At 41.9% G+C, this 27,799-nt stretch overlaps 1 protein-coding gene and 1 long non-coding RNA gene across 3 annotated transcripts; one reads left to right on the top strand and one right to left on the bottom strand.

The window, feature by feature from the left end:
- Positions 1-481: 481 nt before the first annotated feature.
- Positions 482-15,471, top strand: LOC128907768 (uncharacterized). Of its 2 annotated transcripts, XR_008465729.1 has the most exons (4): positions 482-632; positions 3,657-3,768; positions 12,076-12,276; positions 15,352-15,471. It is a non-coding gene; the product is annotated as an uncharacterized LOC128907768 (long non-coding RNA). The 2 variants fall into 2 exon arrangements; XR_008465728.1 differs by lacking the exon at positions 15,352-15,471 and having other exon boundaries at positions 12,076-13,352.
- Positions 15,366-25,522, bottom strand: NEK2 (NIMA related kinase 2). The gene is made up of 9 exons (XM_054196989.1): positions 25,374-25,522; positions 24,966-25,183; positions 23,630-23,867; positions 22,940-23,022; positions 22,565-22,691; positions 21,538-21,757; positions 20,484-20,538; positions 20,331-20,401; positions 15,366-17,624 (listed from the first exon to the last, which is right to left on the bottom strand). Exons 1-9 carry the CDS (start codon positions 25,467-25,469, stop codon positions 17,404-17,406), a joined length of 1,329 nt encoding a protein of 442 aa, XP_054052964.1. The 5' UTR covers positions 25,470-25,522; the 3' UTR covers positions 15,366-17,403.
- Between the last annotated feature and the right edge of the window lie 2,277 nt (positions 25,523-27,799).

The raw sequence follows: 27,799 nt of genomic DNA, 5'->3' as shown, positions 1-27,799 counted from the left end.
TCGTCCTGTGGGACGCAGCAGCCACCGTTGTCTTCATTAGCTTCAAATACAGGGACTTTGGTGAATAATGCCCTGTGGCAGCCCAGTCCCGCTGCCGGACATGTGGGGCGCAGACTGGCAGCTGGACCACACAAGAGTTCACGTCGCTACCTCTTCCCCACACTCTTTTTTGTAAACCAGTGTGGTTTGCACTGCTGTTCCCAGGCATTCCTATTGTATTACCGTACATCAGCATCCAAGAGGAACAGGGTTCCTAAATTTAGGGCTGTCCATTTGGCAACATTATAAATCTTAAGATTAATGGGAAGGTGGCTGATAAAGGTACCTAATGAAGCCATAAATGGTGTGTTACAGGAGAACATTTTGTTCCTGCTCATGCTTTTGAGGAGAATACTATGTCTTCAAAGTAGGGAGGACTCCAGATTTTTTTGTTGTTTTGGGTTTTTTTTCTGGCTTCCAGGCATTGTTCGTGACTCACCCGATTCTCTCTCGGCTTCGCTTCCGGCCCGCACATGTGGAAGGACTTGTCTCCAAATCTGTTTACTTACCGTAAATGCTCCATGTTCTGAGGGGAGAAGTAACTCTGAATCTCTGGTATGCAGCTTCATACCACCCCAGAGCTGGGTGACAAGGTAGGGAAAGGCTGAACGGGAAGCTGCTGCATCCCGCCTGTTCGGAGGTAAAATGTTTTGCACCGAGTGCTGCCGAGCTCCCTTAAGTGAGCTGAGCGCTGCGGGAAGAATAGGACTTTGGTTGGGAGATTCGCTATTAGTCAGCATGTTTGCTGAGTAAATAAAGTCACTGCTTTTTCCTTTGAATTTCTGTGCGAGTTTGCGAGTGGCGAGACTTCATCACTCTGTGCCCTTCCACTTGGAAAAGGAGAAACCCTGCCTATAAACCGCTCATGCAGTCACATATACAGGGCACACTGCCTCCTTTGAACACCTAACTTGTTCCCTTTCTGTGCAGTCATCAGACCTGTCTGCTTTTAATAAAGGCTTGTGGGGCTCTGGCAAACATGACTCCATCTGTCTGTTCCACTTCAAGGCTGTCCGTGTTCATTTGAGGCTGCGTTTCTTGCAGGCGATGTCTCTCTCTCTGTTAGCTGTCCTTACGAGGTTTCTTCAAATTAGGTCCAGTCAGCAACACCAAAGCGAACAGAAGCAGTCACCGTCCAGTTACCTGCGTAAACAAGTTTGTTCCTGGTAATGAGAAACAATACAAATGAAAAGTGAGCATTACTGCTCACATAGCTCCGCATCAAATTCAGTGTTATATCCTGATTCAGGAAAGCAGCTTTATCAAGGAAAGGACTTAAACATGTGTTTGCAGTTAATTAAAAGGCCGCCTTTGAGCAGGGGCGAGTTAAGCATGTGCTTACATGCTTTTGCTTGTGACTTGTGAAGAAAGGCTATAGCTGTAATTGGCATAAAGATAGGAAATGAAAAGCGCTCTTGCTCTATAAAGAGATTTCTTCTTCTACCTGGTTACTGTGCCTGTGAAATCTGGGCTTTTTGGAAATCAGTGGCAGAGCTCCAGAGAAGATGTGGGGTTTGGTCTATCATCCGTTATATTTCTTCTGAAACTTGCAAAGCAGATTAAAGAACCCACTTCTTTCCCTTGCAAAATCTTTTCTTCCTAATAAAGAAACAATGGCTTTAAAAGTTTGCCTTTTTCATGTCCAGTTTTGATCTTTCATTTCTAGGTTAGGTATTTTGTTTTCTTGCTATCAGTCCATTCGTTTGGCAGCCTGCAGCCTCTTCATAACTCCTGGCACAATTAACCGCACAGCCAATCTATAAGTGTTTTTAATAAACATGCTTTTTGGGGTTTTTTTGGTAGACTGAAGAGCATTTCCTGGCTGTTTTGGTTACCACTTTGTCTGCTTCTGGTACAACCTGTATTTTCTTGAAATTCACAAGTAGGCAGGCAAAATTGTTGCTCTAATCAGCTGTTAAGTTAATACTACTAAGGTGTTAGAGCTAATACCTTATGCAGCCAATGCTCGAGTGGATCCTACTGGAAAAATCACCGTTATATTAATCATTAAAGGAAAAAAAGGTCAGAAAAAATGTGGTGTTATTCACTTTTGCACACAGTGCAGCGCTCTGCTGGAAAAATAGTGATTCAGCAGGGATGGGAAAATTCTGTAAATATGGAATTTGTGGAATGAAAGATTGTCTTTGCAGCTGATTGGTTGCTAACATGAGATTGCTGTCTCTAATTTGAGCCAATTCTCTTGAACCTGTGGAACGAATATCAATGAATCAATGCGTATTTGCCAGGGACAAACACTGAGAGAGATGTCTGCTTATCACTGCGGTGCCTGCTCCACCTACCTACAATATCAGGCCCTGTCAGAGAACATACAGCATTTTCTGGCATCGAAGTTGGTTATTTGGGGGCAGGGATTTCCACTGTCGCTGTAGGATGCTGGATTTCATTGGTGTAGGATTTGTAAGGGTCTCTTGCTGGAAGAAGGTCACTCAGGTCCTTCGAGGTAAGTCCCTAGAAGTCCCTACAAGAGCAGCTAATACTGTAGGGAAATCATAAGCGTGCGTGTTCTGGCATTTGAAAAGCCAGTTCAAAACGAGTTTCAACAAGTGCAGCTTTGAATCGTGTGAGGCTGCAGATCACCTCTGTGCAACGCTGTCGCAAATGCCCTATAATGGCACGTGTTGCCCTGAGAAATGGGGCCACGCTAGCACACCTCCATGTCTCCTGGGAGCTCAGTGACATCAAGGGCACACTGTGCAAAGATCTGATTTCAGTCCCAGGGCCTAACTTGGCGATGTAAGAACTTAGTACGAGAACAGTGTTGGCTCAGAAGAGGAAGATCCCCAGGCAAATTGGAATGGAAGCCGTCACGCTGGCTGTGAACTTACAGGGTGGTTGGTGGAACAGCCATGAGCACAGGATATGGCACATCCTAGCCTTTCTGCGCTGTGGCCTGGCAAACAACCTGGTGGCACCGGGCTAGCAGGGCACGCTCGGGCACGGGAGCCCCTGTGCAACGTGCGTTCATGGGCTCCCATTTTGCCCCAGCACCGGCAGGTCTGATCTGGTGGGCAACCTTGGGCTCGTCCTCAGCAGGCAACCCTGGTGTACCTGGTATTTCCAGCCAGCTCGTCTACCCACCCATCTCTGCTGCTCTTGCTGCCACAACACACACCAGGCAAGAGCTGCATCCCTCTGCCTTGATGGCACAAAGTCTTTTTCATGGTCTAACATGCTCATCATTTTACCATATATGTATATGTGTGATACTAATTGTATCAGCTTGAGATGGGTGAATTTTCCTTTATTACACAAATGGATATATCTGTGTAAAAATGGTGTAAACCCACCATTTATGTTGCTGCCTGAAGTATTTTCATTAGATCCCATCTAGGTCTGTAGGTGCTGTTGATAGCTGTTCATCAGCCTTTAGCCAAGCTCACGACAAAGACTGCCCTTTCTAAGGTGCAGGTATTTAGAAAGATGCCATTCTAGCAAATGGTGCCATATGTTCAATGCCATCTACTAAAAGCAAGTTTGTAACCACCATAAACATTTTCTGCAGGTAACCATTTTGGGACCTGTTTGAAAAGAATCTTTGCCCAGAATAGAAGTAACATTTTTTTCAGTCCTGACCATTTAACATTGTCTCTCCACAGAGCTGATGCTGTGATTTGGAACATGCTGCGATGGCGACTCTGAGACCTGCTGGAGACTGCTTCTTTCCCCAGGCACCAAACGTGGCCCTCACAGGAGGAGGGAGACATGAAGGTCTGTGCTATGTCTCATCACTGCTTTTCTTTTCGAGGATCAATTGTATTTGATGTTTGTCAAATTGTATCCCAAGACAGTAAGCATAAATGTGTTGACCTTATGTTCTGTAACTAAATCTATTAATTTTCATAACTGCCTTCAATGGAGGCCATTTTGTGGTCAACTTAAGCCAGTACAACTAGAAGCTGATGCCAAAAAGGGCAGTCACATTTCCCGTTCAGAAATTACGTTCCTGCCCAAACCAGGCCTCACATGTAGCAGTTAGGTCATGTGATGCCATGAGGGCCATCAGCTCTGCCTGCCAGTGCAACCAAAACCAAAATCTTTTCCTTCAGCGTTAGTTTTCAGCCAGTTCAGCAAGTTAATCCTATTTACCTAGGGCTGCAGGACTCCTAGAGCTGACACATGGACCATGTGATTAGGGCAGGGAAAAGTGCGTGACCGTATACTGGCAACAGCCCATAGTTGCGGATACTGATCGTGAAACCACAGTCTCAACTGGACAATAAGGGAGGGATTCATGCCTGGGAATCTGTAGCTGACACACAAACATCTTCAGATCACGAGTCTCTCTTTAAAGTCAGTGGAGATCTAATCAGCTTTGTCAGTGGAGCCTGCAATGTGATTTATCTCCTCCTATGATAGTATGTACTTGATTAGATGAATCACAACCTTAGAATGCCCATTTCTGTTGTTGACTTTAAAGAAAGCCTGGTGTGAATAGCTCAGAGATCAGGTCAACAGCTAACGAGGTGACTCCTGCCTCCAAGTGTTGGTTCTGCCCATTATAAGGCAAAGGTTTTTCTTATTTGTACATTAAAGCATGAGTTAAGTGAGTTCTTCAATGCCACAAACTGAATAATGTCAGAAGGAAGAGTACAATCCAGTGGCCTGTCCTGCTAATACTAATGCTTATACCAATATACTAGAAATGTGATGTTCAAAGCTGTATCTCCAAGCTAAAATTCCCAGCCATAGAGGAGGTGCTTTGAAATAATTAGTCCTGGGAAGCCAACAGTTCCCTCAGAAGCAAACAGGAGTGGTGGTTGCTCTTGGAAAGCAGGTCATTTATGTAGGCGATTAAGCATGGAGCAGCCTCACTTCAGGCATGAGTTTTCAAAAAACCTTCATCTAAATCTCTCACAAGCTCATTCTATACAGTTCATCCTGAATGGCTATTTCCATAGCGAAATAGCGACTGTGAACATTGCTTCTTAAAAGCTTTATTTGTGTTGACCTGCTTTATATCTAGCCAGATGTTTTTGTCTTAATGCTTGGGAAAAGAGAAGCTCACATAATCATGGGTGGATTAAATGATGTGCCACAGCAGCTGCAGAGCCAGTGGAGGGAACTCATTTCTACCACTGCTAAGATGACAAAGCAAATCTTAAATACAGCAGTTACTGTGGCTGTCCCAGGAAGGACTTGTCCATCAAGTTTCCAAGTAATCTGTTTGTGAAATACGTGCTCCATCTCCCTTATTGACTAACAATGTATATTATCTGGTTAGTTAACAGTAGGGATAAAGGTCTTTTTCTTGCCATATGTCAAGCTCTTGTGCAAAAACCTGCAGTTAAACTGTATATAACCTTAGGACAGTGAACAGTGCCAACTAAAGTTCTAGGAATATACTTATTCAACTTTTTATTATCCACCTATAATAAACATACTTTGCGCCTTTGCGAATTAGATAAACCAGAGCCTGTCTCTTCTTGGATATTTCCCTATAGGAAGATACTCTCCTTGTAAAAAAGGGAATATGTAAATAAGCAAAATATATGCTTATTTGATGAGCATCATCACAGCACACCAGAGTTGTTAATGCACTGGTATTTGCATTTCATATCACTGTAGTGATATAAAATCACTATAGGCACTAACTGTTGAAAATCAATGAATTGGTAGATCTTTTTCACACTGGTCTTCAGAGCTTCTATGCTTGTTAATAATGATAGCCAACACCTTTACGTCTAATCCTAAACAGGAAAAAAACGTTTCCCACATGATATTTCAGATTCCTGGAGACTTGATCGCAGCCTTTATAAGCACACAGAGAGGCAGTTGAGAGCATTCATGTGTTCATGTTTCCCTAAGGAGTCGTAACAGGCTGGGCTGACATCGTCAGGGAGGCAACCGTACAGTGGATTGCCCTCCAGGACACTTTGTGTGGGTGAACCTGGAATCGGCCCCTCCTGAAATGTTCGATACGGTGGCATGCAGGCAAGGCGTAGGCTGGGAAGTGTTACGGGAAGGAGAGGAGGAGCTGCGTGATCTCTGTCATTATAATTCACCATGGTCATATGCGATGGCTTCCTGGCGTTGACTCTGGCCTGACCTAGCAGCCGGGGCATCTGGGCAGTCTGGCAGTGCCACCAGGGCATGTAGCAGGGCTGAGTCTTCTCTTTGTGGAGGTGACTCATCCTAGCCCCACATACCAGTGTCCTCCTGACCTCCTGAGTCTCTCCCTCACCTGCTGTAACTGTGTCACACAGCCTGTTTGTGCTGCTTGGGATGATAACACTGGTCCCTGCACACGGACATCCCTCTCTGGCAGCCAAAACCCAACAGCCTGCATGTCACTTAATCCAGCCATGGGTAAAAAAGTGAGTGTTGATCCCTTACCACATTCAGCCTCCTCAGGGTTGCCCAAAAGGCAGGGCTGCAGCCAGTGAAGGGAGCTGCAACCGGTTACAGAGCGTGGAGCTCGGTGCCATATCTTCTGACTGATGTGCCTCAGCCTAACCCCGAACTTGGAGGTGGCTCAGTTTCATGTTTCCATAGTATCCGCTCCACCCAGCGAGGGAACCCTGCATGGATCCATCCCTCTGGGCTGCCGGGATGGCACATGTGCTCAGGGACCCTCTTGCCCGCAGCAAGCTGTCAGGAGCAGCAGCACTGAACCGGCTCCTTGTACTCACTCCCGTACAGCTGTTTATCGGGGAGAGATGGAGCCTTTCAGGGGAATGTTCGCCTCCAGTTTTTCCTTTCAAGACTGCCTGTGAAGCCTTCGAGTGTGCCTAAATGCCATTATCTGCAAAGTCTGCACACAGCCTGCTGAAGCCATCGAGGTGGCAAAGCAGCTAATAATTGAACCTGCTTTTTTCGGGTTTTACTGCTGGAGAAGTGCTTCTGTGGCAAAGCACTAAGGAGAATACAATACTCCTTTTACATCAAAGGAATACCCAGATACCCAGGGTAAATACTGGCCTGCATTTAGCATGCTGATTCCTGTGCTGCTATCTACCTCCCCTGGCAGTTTCAGTGAGATCAGCGAGTTCTTCAGCCCTCTCAACAATTCTCAGGGTCGTTGCCCTTAAAATGAAAAGGGGAAGTAGTTGTATTTGCAAGATGGTCTCAGTTTGGGAAATTTCAAATGGCCACAGCTGTAGCATAAAACGTGCACAGGCATCTGTTTGCATACAGTCTTGGCAATTGCAGACGTGGTCCTCTTCTCTCTGATGGAGGGACTGCTGGAGGCATCCTCAGTTTAGTGTACACACGTGCGCGCACACACGCACACACACACACACACAGAGCAGATGCAGTTCAGGAGGACGGTTAAGAGCAGGGATGCCTGCTTCCCTAAGTCCTGGGAAGACACTGTTGGCTGTCTGATGCTGGGGACTAGCACAGTGGTCAAACAAACAATGTAACATTCTGGGCTTTGTTTGTTCCAGTAAAAAAAACCCCATGTGACTGAAAACTACAAAGGAAATGGATCAGACAGGTAAGAAGGAGCAAAGACAGCAAGAGGGAAAAAAATCAAAAGCAAATCATAGGCAGTTATTTCTACTAAATTCAACTTCTTGCTTCCTTCTGCCAGCCTCACTCAATTGTTAGGCAATGGGGGCAGTTTCTACAGGTTTCTCTTTAGCTAAAATAACTTATTATAAGACATATTATTTGTAATAGATATAATGGTATCACTTTATAAAAACATTCTTCTTCAGGAAGTAATAAAACACTTGCTTAGTTTAAAGTCTGTCCTCAAGTGTTTTTGCTGGATGGGTGCTATACTCATGTGGCTTTATTCCACTGAATCATCCCTGGGGAGAGCAGAAATGAGGGATGGTGGGGAAAGAGATTTGGAAACAAATAAACACTCTAAATCAACGTGGCAGGACTTTACACATAACCCAGGCCACAACAGCATCGATGGCTCCCATAGGGCCAGGATTCCTCCTGCATTTACAGTCGAAGGACAAAGCCTAATAAACTTACCCTAGCTCTGTGTACTTCAGCCACTTTCCTTGGTTCTTTGCAAACCTCTCGGTTCATCAGTGTCTGACGGATGGTAGATGTCTCCCAGAGCGGCTGAGCACCCACACCATCATCCTTCTGATGTCACCCAGGCCTGCAACTTAAAAGACTCATCAGCGGGAGAGTGGGAGAAATGCATTTATCTGTAGCTTTTAGTAGGGTAGTTCTTAGTCGGATAGTTGTTAGTAGGGCACATTTTGCCAAGAAGGACAGGTTTCTTTGGGAATCCCCTGTCCTTCAGAGGTGCTCTAAGGGTGATGAAAGAAAAAGTTACAGATAATCGCGAGAAGATATTCTCAAGTTATTGCACAAAGGTTGGTCATTAGGAGTTGTTGATATGACTTTAAACCCTGACTCAGAGGTTCTCACATCAAAGTCTCCTGCTTAAATTGCCTAGTGTGTTTTTGAAATCTAGCCAGCAGCGATGGAAGGGTTTCAGGTCCTGGGGAAGCCGTCTCATTCCTCAGTATCTTAGCCCTGCAGCCTGGCTGTCCCCTGGCTGCCAGTGTCTGCTGGCAAGTGCAGCCACGATCACTCGTGTCCAGATATTGGGAATGTTTCAGAAGTAGATAAATAAAAAATCAATGAGGATCACCATGAGAGAAAATCCAGGAGCAATATGCTGCAAAGAGATGACCCTAAAACAACAGCTGAAGACATCAGTGGCCTTTTTATTATTATATTTGGCCCAAATTTTGCAAAAAAGTTTCCCCATAACTTACAGAGGAAGAAGTGAGTGTGAAATGGGTCCCAAATGAGAATTCTCATTCCTAACACGTACCTTGCAAAGGCAATTACATGGAAATCCTTTGCTTCCAACAATGCTGAATTAGGGTTAACATTTCTACCATCCCAGACAAGTGACGACGAAACCCCAAGCAGCTGTAAATAAACTGCTGTTGTTTAAACAGCCACTCTCACTCCTGTGGCAAAGGATGATAAGCTCAGACAAAATAAAAAAAGGGGAAAATATATCAAATAATTATCATTTGATACGTCCTCAGTAATCTATATAAAATTACCTAAAATTATCCTTCCTCTTTTTTTGAAGAAGTAGCCACTTCCTAAGACAAATAAGCAAGAGTGACCCAGCTCTGAGCAACCTGGATGAGAAAGCAGGGCACCAAGTGCGTTTGGAGACAGGCTCACCCTGGTAATTCAGAGCAAACTTCCCCTCCTGTGAAGGGAGGAAGTCAGGCTACTGGGCTGCCAATCAGAAGGCCGGTATTAATTTAAGTAATGAAATTAGAAGGGTAGATGTTGCCACAGAGAGATTTCCAGTTTACCGAGTGGCCTGCACTGGGGTGTTGTGAAGGTCACAATAGCTGTGCAAAGACAATACATCAGCGTGGGTTTGTTTCTACTAGCTACGTGCTTAAAACAAACCCAAAACCTCATTGCCAGGTAATGCAAGTCCCTTTGCAAATGCAGGTTTCCTTAGAATAACTCCCAGGTTGAGAAATGTCTAGTATTCTTCTCATGCATTTTTTATTATTTATTATTTACCAAGGGCAGGAAAGGACCTCGCTGGTAGCCAGGGGTCTTAAATGTGTTGCATGCAGTTAGGGACATGCGGTGCCGAGCCTGGGTACATGTCCTGGCTCTCAGCACTGCTGAGGCTGAAACAGGACAGGATGATTTACAGCCTGATAAGGAGTTCTCCTGGCATTAAAGAAGTGAGCAGCTACTATTCTTCCAGGCCAAGTCACCAGGGAGAATGAGCCTGTACAAGCGGGAAGAGGCTCATTGTTTTGTGTTTGGTTACTAAAAAGAAGAGTAGAAGATAATCCTGTGTTTGCATATGCTGAAAGCTGTCCTTACCATTGCAAAGATTTGATTTCATTCTGTGCTTTTCTTGTTGATGCTTCTGATTTTCTGTAAGAGAACAATTGGTGATTTTACTGTAGGATCGCTAAAAAAAATTCTTTCACAGCCTGGTACTGTGCAATACTGGATTAGGACTAAAGTTGACAGCGTCTTTGGTAGTACATGTTTGTATGATAACAACAATAATAAATCCATGCAAAACATGCAGAGCTTTTCTCCAGCTCTGTACCAATGCCAATTGGTTACATACAGTATATCGTTACATGTCTACTAATAACTCACAAGTTATGAAGAGTTAAATAGCATTATTCAGCATGTACAGATCTGAAAGTACTTCACCACAGCATAGTAATTTCTTCAATCCCACTTTATAAAGGTGATTCTTTTTTTTTCTTTTTTTTTCTTTTTTTTTTTTTTTGGAGAAAGTTGGCAGTTTGCCCAAGGTGAAGATGTGAAGAAAGAGCTTGGTAAGGGGTGCAGGGGCAGGACCTGGAGCAAGCCGTTAGAAACAACTCCCATTTCTTGCAGAGAGTTTTGCGTGCAACCGAGACAATGCAGATATGACAGGCCACTTGCAAACACTGCACATCATTGCAATAATGCTGAGCTTAGAATTGACCTCTCTAGCAAGTGCTATTTCTCTTACAGAAAGTGGCTTTGAAGATGGAATCTAAACTGTAAAAAAAAAACAGGATTAAAAAAGAAAGTGACCATTAGAACATCTGGTCAATTTGAGCCAGGCTCTAGGATTTTATGTAAGAAGTTACTGCAGAGCCAGATTTGAAAACAAACCTCATGGTTACTGCCTGGCACAAACCCAAGGCTGAGTTCCCTGGTGGGGCTTTGCCATTCGGTTGAGCTCATTCCCTGGAGCACAAGCAGAGGACCACGCTTCCAAGGCCGTGATTAACTCACTGCTTCTTGCTAATGCTTAACTGTCCGGTTTGCACCCACAGCCATGCCAGCAGCAAGTGCAAATTAGCAGCAGTTACGAGATGAGTCTGTCATAGTTTCTTTTAGCCAGAACGTGAAACGGCAAAATGAACGTGGAAGGAGGTTAAAAACACGCACTAGTGAAGGCTGTGGTTGTTCATACACAAATTCCATTCTAAGCCTCTGAAACAGTTTCCAGGGCTCTGCCTAGGGAAATTCCCTGCATTTAGGCAATGCAGGGTCCACATTTCAGTCCCTTACTTAAGATCAGTAACTAGAAAATACAGTTTCATGCCCTTTGCCCTTTTGAGAACACATGGAGCTCCACTGCATGTGGCTTTGCACAGCACTGGGGTCCCCCTGTAGCCTCCAGTTTCATCTTGAGACCTCAAGCACCGAGACAGGCATTTGGCTTTGAAAAAGAGTGGGAAATTTAGAGCAGGGAATTTTACTCATTGCATAGTGAGGCATTCTTGGTCGCTCACCCGTATTCATCACATTGCTGATCTGTGCCCATCACATTGCTGAAGTTGACTAAGATTGGTGAAAAATGATCTTACGCCTGCTGAGAGTGAGGCCCCAGCCTGCCTTAAAGGCAGGCGGATCCCTTTGAGTGCGTCATGCGGCGCAGTTCTCTGATCACACTTTTCCCTCTAGAAAGAAACTGGCACAATGGTGAGATTTTCCTAGCTTTCAGTTCACCTGGGGAGAAATATTTAAAAATGTGCCTTAAAGGTAATTCTGTAATAGTTCTCATGAAAATATGTTATTTTTCCAATCAACTGAATACTTCCTTGATGATATCATTTTCTTTAATGCTAATGCTTCCTCCTGCTTTTAGCTGCAACCACAAAGTACTTATAATCCAGTACAAGCTAATTGCGTGGATCATTGCCATAGGAGGTATTTGCTTTACCTCTCAGGAAATCATTATCTGTCATGATCTGCCATTTGCCCTGATGGCTTTGTTTATGTTATCATCCCGGTCTCAGAAAGTCCATATTATCTTTCCCTAGTGGCATCTAAAGATTGATTAGTAGTAGTCAGAAAAGGCTTTACATGGCAATTAGCACCCAAGTCAGGCAGCAACTTTAACACTTGCATTTGTCAGGAAGGATTTTTCTAAACTTCCTGGATGACCTAAATAGCTGTCTAGCTCTGGGGTCACTGGATGGTCTAGGAAGAGCTGAGAGGTCAGGTGGATACTACTGCTTCTATTTGCAATTGGATGATAAAACGCATTACGAGAAGAAAAAAAATAATGCATTCACTGTTCCCCAACAGCACATACAACTACGGCGAGGTCTGTCCAAGCTTGCCAGAGGGCTATTGATGCAATTCTTGTCAAGGAAAGTTCGATTTGGTAGAAGCCAAGATGGAGAGCTCTACCTGAAGTGGCTTGTCTTCGCTTCTGTTGAGGAAGATGGATCGTTTGTTCCTGCTGTGCCTTTGTCAATGCACTTCCTCCCCAAATAGCAAACAAGTGTAAGTATTTACAAATGTCTAGTATATCTAATGCTAATGAAGTTGAAGTCCAGCCAAGGGTTCACTGAATTTGAAGGAAAGCTTGTCGTTGGCTTTACTGGTCTTCTGTTGTGTCCTTGGGACTTTGACTGACAAACATGTGCAAAAATTTGTATTATGTATAAGCTTGCTTCCGCTGACCTTGCAAGAGCAGGACCTGCTAAAAGAGCTGATTAAACAGTAAAAAAGTATTTAGCAGCTATCTTTGCAAATAAAAAAAGTTTTTCAGACTTGTATGAATAATGGAAAAAATAATAATAATAGCTCTATCCAAGTATTCAAGCACCCACTAAGTGCCTGCCATATTCCTCCTAAATCTGCATGTTGCATTAACTTTACCACAAAAAAAACTACATACGAAAGTTGATAGCGGAAGCTGCATTATTGGCTATTACTCCCTGTATGTCATGCCCAAGTCGGACTTTCAGTTGCCAAGGAAGTGGAAATAGTGCGTTGAGACCCATAATATATTCACAGTAGAGAACAGTGCAGTAATAACTGGGCCCAGTTACCTCTGCTTGAACCAGGTAGCTCAGCAACAAGCATCATCCATCAGTCAAAAATTAAACCAGTCAAAAATGAAAGTTAATTAGCCAAAAGTTTTCATAAACATGTTATGTTTTCTTACCCAGAAAGATCCTACATTGAAAAATAAGACTATCTGGAGCTAGCTAATTCTAGATGTCTCTGTAGTATTTCTTTTCCCTTTATATCATGAAACTCTGGCATGAGTCCATTTTGTAGTATACAGAGGATTTTCTTTTCAACAAAGCTTCATCCTTTCATGGCAGCTGAGCCTCTGAAGTGCGCTTTGCCTTCAAAATAATATGTCAGATAAAGGCGCTGCTGCCTCTAGTATAGTAACTTCTCAGCATTGCTGATCTGTCTGAAAGCACGATTAAATGGAAAAGCAGTATAACAGTATGTGGCCTTACGCTACCAGTCTGGGGAGCTTTTTAAAGTTGTAAAGATTAATATTTAACTTCCAGCTAACTTTTAAGGTAAATATATAAATAAAACTCACTTCTAGTACCCGATGTGGATTATACTGTGTGTAGCCTTAATTAGGCCAAAGTCTTCCATGGTGCTGAAGTACCTATTAAGCAGGCTCCCAGGCTGCGGCTTCTACACCCGACACACCAGCTTTATAGCTACTAGGATTCCTCTGGCTTCACGCTAATTACCCAGGGGAAAAGTAAGACAGAGACACGGCCCAAAGGCTGTCACTGTACCATTACTGGGTCCAACTGTATTTTGGACTATGAATGCTAGAAGCATTGCTTACCGGGAAATGGACTTCATCTTTATCAGTGTGGCAAGAGGAACACACAGGCGCTAGGATGATGAGCAGCAGAAGAGTGATCTCTGTTTTTCGGATGAGGACAAGAGCAATAGCAGGGAGCTTCTGCTCCGCACTGTTTCTCATACCTGCGGGAAACTGCAGGAGATGGAGTCTTGCAGTGAGCGCCTGGGAACCGGTTTGTGCCGTTATTGGGAGCAGATCACTTCCTCCTGGGTTACTGACCGACAGTAAGGGGAAAATGTGAAATTCCCTATGATAAAGTATTTTATGATTGTTCCAGAGGGATTTCTCTCTCCGCCTCATCAATTATATGGTATGGATTAAATGACCTATTGATTATTATTTTTTTTTGGGAAGAAGCTTGATGGTCCTCTATTTAAGCCTGATTTCCTCTAAGCATTTTATCTGCCCAGCTAGCCAGCACTTTCACCGTTTAAGCACTGTAGTCACATGGAATGGCCTGGTCAACTGGCTGCAGAGGGGACACTGGAGCCAGCTAATGGTTAAATAAATTACTTTGGTAACTCACCTCTAATTTCCCAGTAAATTCCATTCCCTAGTGCATGCACAGCTGCCCAAAGTAGGAGACCAAAGTGGTTACAGCACTGCCAGGAAAATCTGCCCCACGTGCAGAAGACCTGTACAGGATATCAGTGCTGTCTCTGAGCACCCCCCTGTGACGACCCTGGAACAGATGGGAATCTGAGGCACGGGACAGGGTCTTGATTTAGGTCACAGACGAAGGCTGAAAATCAGGGATCTGGTCCACATTTTTCAAAGATGATGCAGCTTCCCCTCCAGTCTATCCTTGAGCTAAATTATGTTCTATGCATATAAAACTTGTCTAACTTCAGAGGTGACTTCTGTATATCATTTGTGTGTCCACAGCTATGCATATTATTAAAATTTCTGCTATCTCTCTTAAATATTAATGAATTTATCTCACAACATTCAACAGTGTATATCATTATGATCACCCTGTAAGGCTGAAGCTGTACCATATACACACGTACAAATTTACGGTCACTTTTAAGAGATATGTATACCCATCAGCTTGATGGCAATGAGTTGCAAGCACTGTATAAGCAGTTGCTATTCCCATAAATGTGATGATTTTCCTGAATATATTTGAAAATTACATCCTGAATGTGATTCCAATGCTACACACGTGCTCTGGGAAAAACAACTATGCCTTTGTAGAAAAATGTGAATTTGATTCCTAAGCAAAAATCCTGAGAGATTGAGAGAAAACCATCTCAAGGATACCTTCCCCTGTTTTGACACACGAGGAAGCTCTTATTTCAAAAACCTCAAGAAACACTGCATTTATCATATTAGAGTGATAATACTTCAAGAAGACGTTGTAATGCAGTTTAAATGGCTCAATGCTACAGCTGTAACTTAAGCTGTTCGCATTTATTACTGCCATTGTGATTGATACAGTTTGCATTCTCCGTAGCACTACTTCTTCATAATAATGTAATTGTTAACTAGAACTTTGATTCAACTATTTTTATAAAACATGCATAAAAGATGCAAAATGGCAAATTGGAGATAATTATAATTAATTGCACCAGCAAGTACTAAAGCATCTGTAGCCTAAGAAAGTCAGCATCTTGCAGCAACACGCTTATGGTTTTCTGAAACAAAACAGGTAAAAAATATATTTAAATCAGATCTTAAATTTTGTATGTATGTACCAATAGACTAAAGTAAATTCCCCACAATTACAGGGCAACAGTGCCATCTTGAGGTCACTAGAGAATTAAAGGAAGAGGAAAGCTGCAGGTACTGCTCTGAAGGTATTTTACTTTTAAATGCAGAAATTATTTGTTCCATCTATATGTTCCAAGAGAAAAAACAGACTCTCAAGCCATTGTCTTAGTTTGGTCTTCTTAAAAGAAAAGCATTTGCAAATACCAGCTGTTCCACAATACAGGCTTTCTTGAATCATTAATTACTAATTTATTTTCTTGGTTGCTTGGCTTCTTCCTTTCACTAATTGGTACCTGCATTTTGCAGATGACAAAGCATACAATAAAATTCTCGCATCCTACATATTTTTTCAGGTTAGATGAATACTGCCTATTCTACCCTTTGCTAGTTTACAGGCTATACAATAAAGCTCCACATGAATGCCAGTAGAACTGCATTGCAGATCTGGGTTGAGACACAGAACAGAAAAACCTGAATGTACAAACATGGTGAGAAAGCAGGGATTCACCCTCCAAATACACGTGAGAATCTTCAACAGTATGAAAGAATGCAGCAGGAAAGCTGCACTGATCCATACGGCACAGCTACTTTGGCTGTGCATACCTGCCAGACATTGCCGACCACACCTGGCGCTGGGTAATGACCACCAGAATAGCGGTAGTTTTAGACTAGCAAACCAAATTGACTAATTCATTTAAGCAAAGGTTGTGATGAAAACACTAACCACTGTGCAAGCAAATATGATAAGCTCTGCTGGGTGGTTAAGAACCCGCTAGAGCAGAACTATTGTTTGGTAACACAAGTGCTTGTCTATCAGCAAATATGCCACATTAAATTGATGTTTCAAGTAAGATTCTCTTTTTTCAAGTAAAAAACATCTAGAATACCTCCTTAGATAACGTTCATAGCCCAATAAGAAAGCAAATGTTTTAAAAATCAGCTGTTTTCTAAGAATGTGTGTTTTATGGCATTTCAACCCAGAGACAGAAATTCTTTATATAAAATATATGTCAGACATTAGAGTTCCAAATGATTTTTTTTAAATTAATGAGTCTGCGTTAGTTCATGACACTTACACCATGAGAAACTCCTACTCTGGCAGAGAATTGTGAACGGAAAGATGGAGATACCTCATGAGCTTCAAGAAAATAAGGATTTGCTATTCAAACTAGAATTGCCTCTCCCCAAACACAGGTGCTAATGCCCTGGATGGTGTCCCATCCAGGACAGAAGTCTCAGGGGATGAGTTTATAACAGTTTCAAGGCAAACCAAAGAAGGTGTTATTTCAAATGTATGCCCCAAAGCAGGCCTTTCAGGAGCTGATGGACAAGCCATTCAGCTGCCCAGACAGAAAGGAGGATAAACTCAGCAATTATGCTGCACTGACCCATCCTGCTCATTAGTCAAAGACATTCAACTGAAGTAGCCTGCTTTGATAGGTTACCTACATGGTAGGAAGAGACAGCATAAAATCTCTGAGCAATCTGATCTAGTTAAAGATGTCCCTGCTTACTGCAGGGGGGTTGGACTAGATGACCTTTAAAAGTCCCTTCCAACCCAACACATTCTATGATTCTTTTGATAGCTAAAAAATATTTACAAATGCAGACAAAAAGCCACTGTTTTTCCACATATACAAAATATCAACACTTCTTCTATCAAACACTGTACATTACATACAGCGTCATTTTAACCTATGGACTGTAAATCTCTGTACATTTTTCATCTGAAAAGTTTTTTCACACCAGATTTAAAATAACCTGTTTTACAATGTTCACTCTTTATATTTTCATAAGAGTAATGTATGATAAACCGAAAGAGGACCAAAATATTTTTTCTTTAATAATACAGTTAATTCAGTTTGTTTGATTTGGTATCAAAACTGCCTGTTTTCATAATATAATCTCTTATGCCTTTATCATGAACTACCTATCATAGACCAAGAGTTTGTATAACAATTGTTAAAATAAATTGTCAGTAGGTTCCAGCTTAAAAGAGGGAGGTACAAGTATCTTCCCATACATTTAATCAACTTCTAAAAGTTAAATACTTTACATCCGTTACAGTTTCAGCGCATGCCCAAGATTTGTCTGCTCTTTAGTTGATAGTTTTTTTCCAGTTCAGACAGTGCTTGAGCCCGTAGATTTGCAGCATATAGGCGTTTTTTGAGATCAGAGCATTTCCCTTTAGGAAGGGGAAAGTTTTCCAGATTAACAGGAGGAGCATTCTCTTCACTTCCATCAAAGTGTACTTTCTTCTTGGTTGTAGAAAAGGGGAGGACTGCATTATCTTAAGAAATCAAAAGATAAGTACTGAATTAGTGCATCTTTCCGCATTAATTACTCAGGTCTTTTAACCCTGTTACCCATTTTGCTTTCTACCTATGGCTTTAAGTGATCTAATTAAATGCATCTCAGTCCATCGCAACAATTCTTCTTTTCTTATGAGGAAAAATAGAAAACATGGCTTTTAAATGATTGTGGTAAAAGGATATATGCCATTGTAGTTTCTAGGGTGCACCTCACAACACCTAAGGAAATATTAGTTGACATAAGGGAAAAGACATGGAGTTTCTTCTGAAGGACAGAAATTATACAATAACATAATCCAGTTCCAGAGGGAAAGGGAGAATTAGGCTCTCAGCTACAGAAAAACCTTGTCTTTTCCTCATAGAAGAGGCAGACTCAGCCTGACCAGTGGTCTTTCTACATTACCCACATTGTTCCAACTCTATCCTTGTATTAAGTCATTAGGGTACAAACTATGCTCTGACTTGATGAATAATGAGTTTAAGTGCATTAAAAATTAAAGAGTTACTTTCACTGCAGCTTTCAGAATGGGAATTTTCATAGTATAGCTATGCTTCAGCTGTATAGAACTGCCACAATCAAAAGGCAGTTAATTTGTTTTGTTTTTAATGTTTAAAACTACCATCAAAAGCTATTAAAACAACCAAGTTGCCTCCCATAAGAACCAACTTCACAAGGCTCAACTTAACATATGATTTTTATTATTTTTTAATTTTTTTAATCAAAGGCCTGTCTATCCTAATCTTAATGCTGCTGAAGCCTTAATTTTCAATTCATTAGGCTAGAGCAAGGACGCAATAAGCACAAAAACGGGAGAAGGACCAAAGTGCAGAGGCCAGTGCATGTTTCAGTATTTTGTAGTTTCGTATCAGTAGGCTGTATCTGTTTTAACATTAAATCCTTCCCTAAGAATCAGAAAATCCCAGCAAAAATAGGGTTGTGTCTAGGACGCTGTCTTAGAAACCAGGATTTTTGGTATTCTATTATACTGTGAAGTGAAGCACACAACTGACTTTGATCTAAGAGGTATGAGATACAATCCGGTTGTGAAAAATACAGTGATATTCGAGCATTCAAATGTAAGTGATCCTGGTACCATATTGGAGAAATACTTGTAACAGAACAGAGAGAATTTTAGAAACAATATTACAAGAGTACCATGGAATGAAGTGTAAGAGTAGTAAACACTTCGACAAAGTTTAATCAATTGATCTACAGATACTGCAAGATTCAGTCAGTCTCACAGAATGACAGGGGTTGGAAGGCACCTCTGGAGATCATCTAGTCCACCCCCCTGCCAGAGCAGGGTCACCTAGAGCAGGTTGCACAGGAACGCGTCCAGGCGGGTTTTGAATGTCTCCAGAGTTGGAGACTCCCCCACCTCTCTGGGCAGCCTGTTCCAGTGCTCTGCCACCCTCAAAGTAAAGAAGTTCCTCCTCGTGTTTAGGTGGAACTTCCTATGTGATAACTATATTCACTGTTCTGCATTAACTGTATTAACTACTCAAAGTGGTTCTGTTCATCTTCAAAAATTAATACCCCATTAATGTTAAAATAGCACGTAAAGGGGTAGGAGATGCAGAAGAGAACAAAGGCAAATGCTGAAGCTCATTTACCTTCAGTCATCCAGTATTAGAGGCAGTATCAGAAAGCCCAAGGCAAGTTTATTCTTAATTTTGTATTCTTTGATGTATTAAAGTCAGGCAATATGTTGAGAGACAGGCGGAATTCTCAAAACTGACAGGAATGTTAGAAATAGCTTAAGTACCACTAACTTCTGGTGTGTTCTTTCCTGCTGTGTGAGGCACTTCAGTTTTATTTGTATTAGAGGCATTGACATGCTTGCCTTGCTTTACCTGATCAAAAATAAATGAGAAGATTGTTGCTCCTTGCTCGCATTTCTTTGTTCTAGAGTACTACTTAGGACCCAGCCATTTAATATCCTATCATATTTCAAAATGCATTTAGATATTTGAATCATTTTTACTTTTAAAAGATGGGTGCAATGAACAGATGATACCATCTCTTACGATAGCGAGGACTGAACAACCAAGGCCAAACTGAGTGTCAAATACTTACAGGGTAATAATTACTATAAAACAGATTGGACTACAGGTAGTCAGGAAGCATTATAGCACATTCTCAAAGCTGGCTGGGTTTTTTTTTTTTTATTATTGTTTTTTTTCCCCACTCCAGTGAGTTAACTGGAGCAGTTTGTATTCTTCAGAGCTTATGTGATGCACCAGTCACAGCTGGGTCACTTGCAACAAATATTGTTCCCCACCTTGAAGTTTTTGGAAGGTTGAACTAAAACTGAAGCAATTAGAAGTGCAATTTTATTAAAATTAAGTCAAAGGTCTATAAAGAGACATCCAGTAAAATAAGTACAGCTCTGAGAAGAGTTTGGGTTACAAGTCAGCAGTTCCCTTAGCTTACCACAAGAACCTAACTTTTAAAACAGCACAAGACTGCATTGCTGACAGTGGTAAATCGTACTCATGGTTGACTGTCATCAAGTCCTTTCACAAAGTAGAAAATCAAAAGTCTCTTCTGAACCATGCAGAGATAACTGGTGTTTGTATTGATACAATGGAACTAGGTACAGCATGTTGAGCATCAGGGGCATTCTTCTGGTCATACCAGCCCACATTTATCAGTGCAAGTGGCTCCTTGCATATTTTCATACCTGGACCATCTGCACAAGCTAACATCCTCTGCTGTTTGTAGAGATTGTAGTTCCTCATCAAGTTTTCCGCTCTGTTTGGAAAAGAGAGGTTTAAGCTTTTTGTTGAAAGATTATAGAATTTCTAATCTAGGCAATTATAGGTTAGTAAGATACCTAGCAAGTTTGTCCTCTGCCAGTCTCTCTCGGATACAGAGTTCCCGTTCTCTCTCTGGAAGTAGAAATATGGTAGTATGCAGTGTTAAGATGTAAATGCTAAAGTTAGAGTGATTGTGCATGATGGATTTTCTTGCAGAAAAAGACAGCAGTAATATAGCCTGTCAGATACACCCATATTTCTGCTTCTATGGCTCTAAACAAAGATAACTGCTGTGTAGATACACATTTATCAATGCACTGATAAAGCACTGGACAAGTGCTCTGAAGTGCCAGGAATGCTCCCCCACTCCCACAAACTCTGACATATCTGCAACAATGAAGCTATAGCAGTTTTCTATTCTGCACATTAACTCATGGCACACATGACACCACATATAAATATTTAGATACCAGATGCTCTAACTCAGCTATGACTAAACACCCTATTTACAACAGCAGCAGCTGTTATTCAAGCTCAGAAAATAATGTATATGGTTAAAATCTGTATTATAGAGCCTACTGCATATGCAAAGAGGTATTTTATGTGGGCAGGAAATCCCAACACCTGAGCACCAGCCATCTATACAGTTTCACAGGTAAGCTACCTGTAGGGTGCAGCTTTTATAAAAGCAGCAGTTGACAGCTTACTCCAGTATATTTTGCTCCAACACCAGGCTCACCTTACGTTACACATTCATATTGCCAATGTTAACTTACAGAGTAAGTGAAAAGCAACCTACAGTGCAGAACAAGATATTTAGACCCTATTTTTCTGTATACTTTCCTAATTGCCACTCATGTTTAATAATCTTCCCAAACCAGACTTCTATATCCAAACTGCCAATTATATCTTAGCAACTTAAAACAAGAACTTAAAAGAAGAAAGCATAGATGAGTAAGCCCAAGCATTCTTGTTTTAGTCTTTAGACAAAATTCTAGTAGTGAATGCAGGACTGAAACATCCTAGTGCATTAAAACGAGGGTTTTGAAAACTGTCTACCGTTCCTTCTTCCACACATTCTTTTGAATCAGAATCCCCTTGCCACCCCCTTCCCAAAGTGGAATATCATACGCTCCAAACGTCGCTCTCTCTCTTTAATGGCTTGTTCTCGCTCCTGTAATTGTTGTTCCTTCCATTTCAGCTCATTCACTGCAGCATCCGAATGCTGCAGCCTTTCTGCATCCCATGATCTCCGGCCTCTTTTGTCAGAATTTTGTCTTTGTTCTTCTGTCACCAAGTCTGCTATCAAGGGGTGCTGCAGAATATCTTCAACAGAAGGTCGGCAATAATCCTAAGGGAAAGGCATTACCAACAGGTTCCATCTGTAACTAAGGAATATTAAGGCCAGGGATTCCCAAGCAAGACCCACTGCAGGTAGAAACCAGCTGAGGTGCTATACAGTGAAGGAGAAGTCAGAGAAAAATGGAGTTAGGAAGGGGTAGCACAACCAGATGACAAAAGCTGAGGGAGGAGGCTGCTACCAGCCTTCAGCTGCAGAAGGTGCAAGTCTGGCTCTCCCAGCCCAGGCACTCTTTTCAGAGCCAGAATGGGGTGCTGAGCCTACAGAGGCAACTGTCAGTAGGTTCTGGATCTAACACTCTGCATATCTACCTGTCTCTTGATTCCTGAAGCATCCATACCTGTTGGAGACTTGGGTTCTCGTTACAGCTTTATTGTCCCTTGCAGTATTCTTCTTAACACCCCCATGCCAGCCATGGGGGACGAGTTATACATTAGCCATATAAAGCAAAATCCAAAATGAAGACAAAACAAACCCTTCCAACTTCCAAACATAGTGGAACCAGTTTAACTGTGAAGTTATAAGACCTTATTAGGCATGCTGTTAGGAAATTCTGTATAAGCCAATACTGAAACAGTCTTTTTCATCCTGTGAACCTGGCATAACACTTAAGCTGCTGCCTTTACTTAATAGGCTCAAAACACAATTCCTCCCTCCTTCCTCTACTAGTGATATTGCCAGTGACAAGGTAATAGCAACCACTACTTCAGATCAGTTTGTTTCATATCTGAGAAGAAAAACTCATATTTCAGTACTAGTTCAAATTATAGGTGGAAAAAATAAGTAATTGATTCTTACCTTTACATTCAGCATCTCTTTGAGAAGTTCATTCAACTGCTCTGAGTAACGATATGGTATTCGCCTGAACTTCCCTTCCCTTATCTTTTCTGCCAGCTCCTTTTGGTTGTAAGCTCTAAATGGAGGTCTGAAGAAGAACATTTTTCCTTTGATTCTTTCACTAGTTTTACAAGACTTATTTTGATTAAAAAAGTATCAGACTAAGAATAAAGCTGCAATCAAAGGTTTGCCTTGACTACCTAATGTGAAGACCAATACAGAAATAAAAGTCTAGGACTAGTCTCTGAAACCTTTAAGCTTTCATCTATACAAAATGTAATCATACATGCATTAATAGCTACATTTCCACATTCATTACCACACTACTATACTTACGAGAGAGCACATAACTCATACAGGAGACATCCTAGAGACCAGATGTCGGATTTTTCATTGTATGACATGTGGTTCATTTGTTCCTAAAGAAAGAGCACAATCTTAGGATCATTAATTAAAACATTGCTCTACTGTTGCAGGATCATCAGCTACTGTTCAAACCTCAATTAAACAACTACTTACTGGGGTTACTTTTAAGATCCCATCTCAGTTAATCTTCACACAGCTACTCTTACTAGCAGTATTTTAGCAAGTTATGGCAGTACTACACTGTAGAAGACTGAAATGTTGCACCAGTCTTCACTAGATACAACTCCATATTTCAGTCAATATTAATCTTTCCCACAAAAAATGCACCATATCAGGGAAATAACTCATTCTTGCTTGTTTCCACTACAAATTAAAATCCTAGCATAAGAGGTAATTAAATAAGCTCTTTACTTAACACTATGAAACATAAAAGCGCTCTAGTTTCCCTGTTCCTTTTCAGGAACAATATACTCCAACATGTCTCTAATATTCCAAGAACATATCAAAACTTATACAGTGAAGAACAACTTTAATTAGAAGGCAGTGATGGTGTGGATAAGAAAGGATATGAAAATTACTTCAAAATAACCTTGTCTCCAGAACATATACATTCTATGAAAAAGAGAAAAGAGAAGATAAGGCACAGAAGGGAGGTCTTACCGGAGACATATAATATGGCGTTCCAACAAATGTTTTGGCAAAGCTCGTGTCATGGTGCAATATTCTAGCCAGTCCAAAATCTCCAAGTTTCACGTTCTGCTTGCCATCTAGAAAGACATTTGCTGGTTTTAGGTCACGATGCACAGTCACTGCACCATCACTCCGTCTGTGACATTCCTTCAAGGCCAGTGTCAATTGAGTCAATACTCTGAGAATAAAGCTTTCTTCCAAGTAATGCCTGAAATATGAACAAATTATTTAATAAACGTATTCTCCAAGCATACATAAGTTTAAGTAGTTACTGCCAATCTTAGTTCTGTAACTTTTTTTAATACTACTATTGTAAAACATCACTGAATCAACATCTCTGTAGAACACTAACAGCAACAGGCATCTACATATGCTGTTTTTAAAATGGAAACTTAAAAAAAAAATCACTCCAAATACATTGAAGACATCTAGACTTCGGTTGCAGACTCCCTTCCTCCCCCTGAGAGTCTAACAAATATGCAGCATTTCTATTACTTACAACGCAAATATCAATTTGATGCTTTTGTGATGAGATCTGTCCCTTTGATCACTTGTGATAACAGTATCTTATCAGCTGTTTATGACGAGGAACATACAATAATGTCAAGACAGGACTGATTTTTAATATAACCTTCCCTGAGTGAAAACACTGATGTTCAGGGGCAGCTGCAGTACCATTTTAGGTTATTCTCAAAATAACACATGTGGTGTCATGTACTTGTTTAACCTGAGAATGTGAAAATTAATATTATACTTAAGACGTAGTCTACTAAGTCTAAGATTAGACCAAGATAAAGTCTTATCAACTTGGTGTCTCCACAAGCTCTATATGCATGCACATAAAGTAGCTTTTAACATCATGTTCAAAATTGCTTTTTCCTTTCATGTATTTTGGTGTTGGAACAACAAATAGGGTACAAGTGGTTTTACTGATGGGCAAGCCAGAAGAACTGACAGATCAAGCTACCTGTCTGCAAGAACTGACTTGCTGGTTTATGTTTTCCACCCCATGCACAGCATTGCACTCAGAAACCCTTCAACAGCTTCAGCCTCATTAAGTCAGCTCGTTTTTTTTACTATTTCAACATAAACATTAAATTGGTCGGTGCATTCATTAGCACAACTCCCATCAGTGTTGTAATTTTGTACAGAGCCTCAAATATTTTAAAAGAGTTGTTGGATCCAAAGGATTAAGTGTGAAGTTGTTCAGAAGTTATTGAGAAAATATACATTTCACTTGTCTTTTGATTGCCCCAAATACTTCACACTAGGAACTCCAAAATTGCCACAAACAGATTTCACGTGCCTTTCTTTTGTGCACCTTGCGATTAAGCTCGCCAGGTCGCCACCATCGCAGTACTCCATCACGATGTACAGGGTCGTGCTGCTTCTGTCGATGATGCGATCGTAATACCGGACGATATTCGGGTGCCTCAGCTCACGAAGCAAATTCACTTCCGAAACAAGCATTTGCTTCTCAGCCTCTGTCATCGATCCATAGTCGAGCTCTTTCCATACCAAGATCTAAGGGGGGGGCGGAAATCACTTTAGGGAGTGACTTATACACAAGCCGGAGCTCTGCTGGGGGAACGGGGGCTTTCACAGCCACTCGGTTATCTCAGAGAGCCGCCAGCACCCAGCTCAAACCGACGGCAACGGCACCGCTATGGGCACGCAACCGTCGCCGACCCCACAGCAACCGCCGCCGCCTCACCTTGCCGTCGGCCTTGCGGCGCACCTTGCGGCACCTGCCGTAGGAGCCGGCGCCGATGGTAAGCAGCACCTCGTAGTCGTCGGGACGGCCGGGCATGGCGGCTCCACCGCCACAACCTCCTCAGGGGCAGCGACCTTCGCTACCCCCGGCGCAGGTTTAAACGCACCGCCCCACCCTCCCATTGGCCGGGCTGCGCGGCCTCGCCCGCGCGCCCCGCCTTCCCATTGGCTACGCCGTCGTAAACAGCGCGCTGCCAGCTTGCGGCCGTTAACGGCCGCCGGGCGACGGCGTCGGGGAGCCATCGCGAGAGCTGGGCGGTGCTGCCTCACGCCTCGCCGGGCCGGGGCTGAGAGGGCCACCCCGCGGGCGGGGCTGCCGGTGGGGGCCACACGGTAGGCCTCTCCGGAGATGGGTAGTCCCTTCCCGGGAAGGCGATTTCCCAGGGTTCGGCGGGTAGCGGGTGTCCGTCCTGCCCCGCGAGACCGGGTGAGGCACCTAGGCGGCCTCTCGGCGTTCCGCCAGCTCGGTAGCTTGTGGTTTCATTTCGCTCAGGTATTCTGAGGAGAAAAAGCTCTGAAATTGTCGGCAAACGGACTCCTGGGGTTCCCCTCTTAACTACAGCGGGGGATGGGCGCCGCCCCAAGCCTCCCAGCAGCAGACCCAGGCCCACTTTTGCGGTAGGACAGGCCCTGGTCTTCCCCTGGCCACCCCTGTGTCAGCGCTGTCCCAAACGGGATCGGTCGGCACCTGGGTAAAACACCATGCGTGTAGGTGTAAATAAGTAAGGCACCCGTAGCTCCTCAGGATGAGACTTTTTTTTCCAGTAAAAATAAGAATAAATTACAGCCTTTCCTGAAATACCTACGGGTATTGAAGAGGTATTTAGGTCTGTTGAACAGATACCAATAGAAAATCGGAAGATCTTACCATACTGAGCTTTTTAATACTGAGAAATGTTGAAAAAAACTCAAGTTATTTAAAATAATAGAAGATTGTTCTGGAAAAATGTCCTTGAAAACCAATGAGGGAAATTCCTCATGATTCTTCAAGAAATCATGAATTTAAAACTCCGAAAGTCATGGCATCTTTACTGTTACACCACATGCGAACACTGGTGTTACACCACATGCGAACACTGGTGTTACACCACACACAAACAGCGTTTGAAAATAAACGCAATAATGTAATGGCTTAAAAGGTAAATTTGAAAACAGGAATGCATGGGTCCATATCCAAAAGTTGAACCAATAATTATTATGGTTATATGAAATGACATTAAATAATATCACAATATACTAAAATGACATTAGAGAAATTTTAAGAGGCATGTAGTGTATTTACTAGCATCATTTAGGGTAATTCTGAAGTGATACCAGAGTGCAGTTGGAGATTCAGTTTAATCTCACGCCATGTGAAAGTGGCTATGACTGAAACAAGTACTCCTAGTTCTTCAGCAAGAAATTTAAGCACACTTGTATAACACCCGAATCAGGTGCAAAAGGGAACAGTTGTATTTGTTGACCTAGAAATTCAGCAGTAGGACACAGTCGTTTCTCGTATTGCATCTCCACATCACCTCAGTAATTTCCCCATTTAGTTTCAGGCTTTAGGAAAGGTTTGAGGGGCATAGGTGTCATGCTATTATGGAATATATTTATGAAATATTCTTGTAGTCTTAGTCTTTAGAAAAAATCTATCTAAGCCTTTACTTTCATCATCAGGAGGCACAAAAGCTCCTGTTATCCATTATAAAAATACTATAGCTTTCTATCTGTAGATACTTTCTATTCATTACAGGGGAAAATGAGCAAATGAATTATACAGTGTAAAGACATCTTAGTTTTGTTGTTAGGGAGTAGCAGGGTGTTCTAGATGGTTCATTTTTATCACTGATTTTAATTACCTTAAAAGAAAATCCTCATGTACACCTTCAGCATAATAAATAAATTATGGCATTGTGCAAGAAAAATGACAAAAAGTACAGTACATATTATTCAGGCGGCAAGCTTTGTTTCTGGTTTCAAATATCTCAGTTTCAAACTTCTGTACTTTCAAATTAGCAAAAGGTCATCATGCATTCCCACTGTTATCAATGGGAGTCTTTCTATTTATATTTCAAAAGAGATAGAGTAGGTTTTCAATACTGTGTTTCGTCTAGGGACTATCTTGAAAGCTTCTTTAGAAATGTTGGTTTGAATCAGAGAAATGTCAAAATGTCATGCTCTAAAAACCAGTAGCACAGTCATTTTACTTCTGATTATAGTTATTTTTTAAGAGGTAGGTAATTTTGAGGAAAATGTATTTCTAAAAGTGGTCATTAAAATTTTCAGTAAGCACTCCATTTTCTTTCTTTCGGATTTTCACGCTGGCCATATAAGAGAACCCAGAGTCTAATGATTACAAAAATATGCATCAAGTTTGAAGTG

This window comes from Rissa tridactyla, chromosome 3 (genome assembly GCF_028500815.1).
Source record: "Rissa tridactyla isolate bRisTri1 chromosome 3, bRisTri1.patW.cur.20221130, whole genome shotgun sequence".
Lineage (NCBI taxonomy): Eukaryota > Metazoa > Chordata > Aves > Charadriiformes > Laridae > Rissa > Rissa tridactyla.
This window is presented reverse-complemented; position numbering and strand designations above follow the sequence as displayed.